Below are 6,584 nucleotides of genomic sequence, written 5' to 3' on the forward strand. Positions count from 1 at the left end.
AGAAGTCACTGAGCATGTGACATCAGCGATGATGTGAGAGGTGGAAGTGATGTCACGTGTGATGTATGAGGAATTGTGAGGGGCAGAAGTGGCCATGATGGGGGCGGAAGTGACATCATCAATCAGCGTGGGGGTGGCAGCTGTACCAGCCGCATGGCTAATGGTGTCGAAGTAGTTCCAGAGGTCGGGGGAATCTTCTGGAATGTTTGAGGAGCGCTGGTTATGGAGGTGGGTAGATAAAAGTTTAATGTACTTACAGTTTTTGATATTTGAGATGGAGTTGAAATACTTTTTGTTGAGAGTATGAATTCTCCTGAGGATGTAGTACAGAGTGGGTCCTTTGCAATTCTGAGAGAGTGTGACAGTCTACTACTGTTGCAGGCAGGGCATTCCATGCTCCTATTACTGTCTGAGTGAAGAAACTACCTCTGACATCTGTCTATATCTATCAACACTCAATTGAAAGCTATGTCCCCTCGTGCGAGCCATCACCATCTGAGGAAAAAGGCTCTCACTGTCTAACCCTCTGAGTATCTTGTATGCCTCTATTAAGTCACCTCTCAACCTTCTTCTCTCTAACAAAAATAGCCTCAAGTCCCTTAGACTTTCCTGATAAAACCTTCCCTCCATACCAATATCCTAGTAAATCAACTCTGAACCCTTTCCAAAGCTTCCACATCCTTCCTATAATGCGGTGACCAGAACTGTATGCAATACTTCAAATGCGGCCGCACCTGAGTTTTGTACAGCTGCAGCAGGACCTCATGGCTCTGAAACTCAATCGCTTTACCAATAAAAGCTAACACACCGTATGCCTTCTTAACAACCCAATCAACCTGGGTGGCAAATTTCAGAGATCTATGTACATGGATATCAAGATCTTTCTGCTCATCCACACTACCAAGAATCTTACCATTAACCAAGTATTCTATATTCCTGTTACTCCTTCCAAAGTGAATCACCTCACTCTTTTCCTCATTAAACTCCATTCGCCACCACTCAACCCAATTTTGCAGCTTATCTATGTCCCTCTGTAACCTGCACTGTTCACAACTCCACCAACCTTAGTGTCATCCGCAAATTTACTAACCCATCCTTCTATACCCTCATCCAGGTCATTCATAAAAATGACAAACAGCAGTGGCCCTAAAATAGATTCTTGCAGTACACTACGAGTAACTGAACTCCAGGACGAATATTTCCTTCAACCACCAGCCTCTGTCTTGTTTCAGCACGGTAAAAACAAGGACTGCAGATCCTGGAAACCAGATTCTGGATCAGAGTGGTGCTGGAAAAGCACAGCAGTTCAGGCAGCATCCGAGGAGCAGGAAAATCGACATTTCGGGCAAAAGCCCTTCATCAGGAATAGAGCTTGCTTCAGCTAGCCAATTTCTGATCCAAACCACTAAATGACCCTCAATCCCATGCCTCTTTATTTTTTGCAATAGCCTACCATGGGGAACCTTATCAAATGCATTACTGAAATCCAAATACACCACATCAACCACTTTACCCTCATCCACCTGTTTTGTAACCTTCTCAAAAGAACTCAATAAGGTTTGTGAGGCATGACCTACCCATCACAAACTCTGGAGAATCGACGTTTCGGGCATAAGCCCTTCCTCATGTCCGAAACGTCGATTCTCCTGTTCCTTGGATGCTGCCTGACCTGCTGTGCTTTTCCAGCAACACATTTTCAGCTCTGATCTCCAGCATCTGCAGTCCTCACTTTCTCCTACCCATCACAAAACCATGTTGACTATCCCAATCAACTTATTCCTGTCTAGATGAATTTTAATCCTACGAAACACTTTACCCACAACTGAAGTAAGGCTCACAGGTCTAAAATTTCCAGGGTTGTCTCTAATCACCTTTTTGAACAAGGAACAACACTTGCTATCTGCTAGTCTTCTGGCACTATTCCTGTAGACAATGGTGACACAAAGATCAAAGCCAAAGGCTCGGCAATCTCCATCCCAGCTTCCCAGAGAATCCTAGGATAAATCCCATCCAATCCAGGAGGCTTAACTATTTTTACACTTTCCAGAATTGCAAACACCTCTTCCTTGTGAACCATCTAGTCTAATAGCCTGTATTTCAGTATTATCCTCAACCAAATTGTCTTTTTCTAGTATGAATACTGACAAAAAGTATTCATTTTGTGCTTTCCCTATCTCCTCTGACTCTACGCACAACTCCCCACGACGATGCTTGATTGGCACTAATCTTAGTCTGGAGTTGAAAAGTGTGGTGCTGGAAAAGCACAGCAGGCCAGGCAGCATCCGAGGAGCAGGAAAATCGACGTTTCGGGTATAAGCCCTTCTTCAGGAATGAGGCTGGTGTGCCAAGCGGGCTGAGATAAAACGTAGGGGTGGGGGAAATTTGGGGAAGGGGCACTGGGAATGCAATAGGTGGAAGGAGGTGAGGGTGAGGGTGATAGGCTGGCGAGGGGGTGGGGGCGGACAGTATCTGCAGTCCTCACTTTCTCCTAGCTAATCTTAGTCTAGTCATTCTTTTATTCCTGATATAGCTATAGAAAGCGTTAGCGTTTTCCTTGATCATATCCGCCAATGACTTCTCATATCCCTCCCTGGCTCTTCTTAGCTCTCTCTTTAGGTCTTTCCTTGCTAACTTATAACTCTCAAGCGCCCTAACTGAGCCATCACATCTCATCCTAACATAAGCCTTCTTCCTCTTGAAGAGAGATTCTCTTTAGTACACCTCAGCTCCCTCATTCAACCACTTCCTCCCTGCCTAACAGGTGTATACTTATCAAGGACACAGTAGCTGTTCCTTGAACAAGCTCCACATCTCAATTGTGTCCATTCCCTGCAGTTTCCTTCCCCATCCTACGCATCCTAAATCTTGCCTAATCGCATCATAATTGCCCTTCCCCCAGCAATAACTCTTGTCCTGCGGTATATATCTATCCCTTTCCATTGCTAAAGTAAACGTAACCAAATTGTGATCACAATCACCAAAGTGCTCACATAGCTCCAAATCTAACACCTGGATGGGTTCATTACCCAGTACCAAATCTAATGTGGCCTCATCTTTTGTTGGTCTATCTACATATTGTGTCAGAAAACCCTCCTGCACACATTGGACAAAAACTGACCCATCTAAACTATTTGAACTATAGTGTTTCCAGTCAATATTTGGAAAGTTAAAGTCCCCCATAACAACTACCCTGTTACTTTCGCTCCTATTCAGAATCATCCTTGCCTTTCCTCTACATCTCTGGAACTTTTCAGAGGCCTAGAGAAAAATCTCAACTTGGTGATCTCTCCTTTCCGGTTTCTAAGCTCAGCCAAACTGCCTCAGTAGATGAGTCCTCATCAAATGTCCTTTCTACCGCCATAATACTGTCCTTGACTAACAATGCCACACCTACCCCTCTTTTACCAAACTCCTTGTTCTTACTGAAACATCTAAACACCAGGACGTGCAACAACCATTCCTGTCCCTGCTCTATCCACGTCTTCGAATTGGCCACAACATTGAAGTTCCATGTACCAGCCCATGCTGCAAGTTCACCCATTTTATTCTGGATGCTCCTGGCATTGAAGTAGACACACTTCAAACCACCTTCCTGCCTGCTGGTACACTCTTGCGACCTTGAAACCATATTTCTGACCTCACTACTCTCAACCTCCTGTACACTGGAGCTACAATTCAGGTTCACATCCCCCCGCTAAATTAGTTTAAACCCTCCCAAAGAGCATTTGCAAATTTCCCTCCCCGCCCCCCAAGATATTGGTAGCCCTCTGGTTCAGGTGTAGACCATCCTGTTTGTAGGAGTCCCACTTACTCCAAAATGAGTTCAAATTGTCCAGATCATAGAATCATAGAATCCGTACAGTTGGAAACAGGTCCTTTAGCCCAACAAGACCACACCAACCCTCCGAAGAGACCCATTCCCCAATCCTATTACTCTACATTTTTTCTGACTAATACACCTAACCTACACATCCCTGAACACTATGGGCAATCTAGCATGGCCAATTCACCTAACCTGCATATCTTTGGACTGTGGGCGGAAACCAGAGCACCTGGAGGAAAGCTACGCACACACAAGGAGAATGTGCAAACTCTACACAGATAATCGCCTGAGGCTGGAATCAAACCTGGGTCCCTGGAGGTGTGAGGCAGCAGTGCTAACCCATATCCAAATCCCTCCCTCCTGCACAATCTCTGTAACCACCTGTTCAACTCCTCTCTCTCCCTATTCCTCACCTCGATAGCACGTGGCACGGGTAACAAAACAGAGAGAACAACTCTGTTTTTTCTAGCTCCCAGCCTCCACCCCACCTCCCTGAATTTCTGCCTTAAATTTCTGCCTATGTGGACCAGGACTTGGGGCTGCTTCTTCTCCCCGTTAAGGATCCCGAAAACATGATCCAAAACATCACGAACCCTGGCACCTGTGAGGCAACACACCAACCGTGAGTCTCTCTCATTCCCACAGAATGTCCTATCTGTCCCCCTAACTATGGAGTCCCCAATGACTAATGCTCTGCTCCTCTCCCCCCTTTCCTTCTGAGCAATAGGGACAGACTCTGCGCAAGAGACCTGTACCCCATGGCTTGCCCCGGTAAGTCATTTCCTCCCCAACAGTATCCAAAATGGTGTACTTGTTATTGAAGGGAATGGCCACACGGGATCCCTGCATTCTCTTAGGAGAGGATATTTTCATTTGTAGGAAAATTTATAACTAGGTGTCACAATTTTAAATTAAGAGGTTGCCCACTGTTAATGTAAAACCAATGCTCTGTTGAGTGGATGTAAAAGATGATCTGGTGCTATTGTGAAGAACAGATGAGTCATCCCAGATATCCTCACCATTGTTTAGACTTCACTCAATGACACAAGAAAGATTCCTGGTCATGGTCACATTGCTGTATGTAGGAATCTCCCATGTGCAAATTACCTACAATGTTTCCTACAACAAAGATTACACTTCAAAAGTACTTAATTGGCTGTGAAGCAGTTCAGGATATCCAGTGGTTGTGGAAAGCATTACTTAAGAGTAAAACATTATTTTTATTTTTCTTCCAAAGTTACTCATAGCTGCACGTCTGAGCTCACTGTGCAGCAATTGGTGACGATGTTGCCATGGTGACTATTCTTCAACAGTTATGGTTATGAAATGCTTGGGACATCTCGTTGTTGTGAATACTGTTATCTCGAAACAACTTTAGCCTAATCTCATGTCTTAAATTATAGACAAACTATTTTTATCCAGATCTCCTTTATTTATTTGTTTAACCATCACCCTCCAGTTTCATAATCTTGCACCTTTCTTCTAGTTATTAACATTATTATGAAGTATACACTTTTTAATTGTCTTTTTATATATATAATTATTGAAAACTTTTCACTCTTTTACAAAAAAACCTGAAAGTTATAAAAGTACAGAAGTACAGAAAAGTAGAAATAATATCACATTATCCTATTACAGTAACGTTAACAATAAACTGCCTATTACTCTTCAATATATAATCATCTCATATTTACTTAACCCAAATTAGAATAAATTCAAATTAAATAAAATTGTATTAAATTACAATCCACTAAATTTAAGTTATATTACATTACACTACATTACATTACACTGCTCGCTGCACCTCCACCGAAGCTCTCGTCCATGGGTGCAACGATTATTATACCCATATTTTTATTGTCTTTAATGAATAAACATACTCTTATGGCTTTCAAAATTATGACTCTAAAGAACATTATCAAAACTACTATCAGAGAAATGGTAATTTACATACTTCAAGTTTGACAATTACAGACAACAAAATCTCACATTTATACAGTACTTTTATGTTGAAAGTACCCCAAACCAGTTCATAGAGCTGTCAGTAACCCATCTGAGGGATAATTTCATCTCTCTCTGGCATTTTGTTCTTTTCTTCTTCTGTTTTTATCTTGTGAGTCTTAGTTTGTGTTGTCTCCTTTGTTAGGATCAATAGAGACGTGGGAGGCCAGACTCTTGATAAGCTTAACCCTTTGTTGAATATTGTCTCCTAATTATATGCTAAATGGTTCCTGCGTAAGCCCTTACATAGAAATATCTCTCAACAGACTACTGATCATTATCATTGATGATCTAGACTGCCTACTTACATAGCTAACGTTAAGCTTTTAGACTTCATCCAAATGGCACACATTAATGAAATGGCATGTTGGTAAATTATAGGTGACCCAATTACAATTCTCGTACAAAAAAGTGTAATAAATAATTTGAGGAGAAAGTGAGGTCTGCAGATGCTGGAGATCAGAGCTGGAAATGTGTTGCTGGAAAAGCGCCATTGATGATCTAGACTGCCTACTTACATAGCTAACGTTAAGCTTTTAGACTTCATCCAAATAGCACACATTAATGAAATGGCATGTTGGTAAATTATAGGTGACCCAACTACAATTCTCGTACAAAAAATTGTAATAAATAATTTGTCAGACAAAGGGAGCAAAAGTCTCAAGTTTCCAATTAAAGTTTCAAACTCCAGTGCTCAGAAATCTTTCAAAATTTGCTTGCTGGCCAATTCCCCACAAGACCAAATTTATTTGAGCGAGAC

At 42.1% G+C, this 6,584-nt stretch overlaps 1 protein-coding gene across 1 annotated transcript in view; it reads right to left on the minus strand.

Annotated features, from left to right (window-relative positions):
* The window catches only part of wdr11 (WD repeat domain 11), a 103,575-nt gene extending 98,903 nt beyond the window's left edge, over positions 1–4,672 (minus strand). The window contains exon 1 of the mRNA XM_043713160.1: positions 4,579–4,672. Coding sequence (XP_043569095.1) covers positions 4,579–4,672 — 94 coding nt within the window. The remainder of the gene's footprint in view (positions 1–4,578) is intronic.
* Positions 4,673–6,584: the final 1,912 nt, after the last annotated feature.

This window comes from Chiloscyllium plagiosum, chromosome 22 (genome assembly GCF_004010195.1).
Source record: "Chiloscyllium plagiosum isolate BGI_BamShark_2017 chromosome 22, ASM401019v2, whole genome shotgun sequence".
Classification (NCBI taxonomy): Eukaryota; Metazoa; Chordata; class Chondrichthyes; order Orectolobiformes; family Hemiscylliidae; genus Chiloscyllium; species Chiloscyllium plagiosum.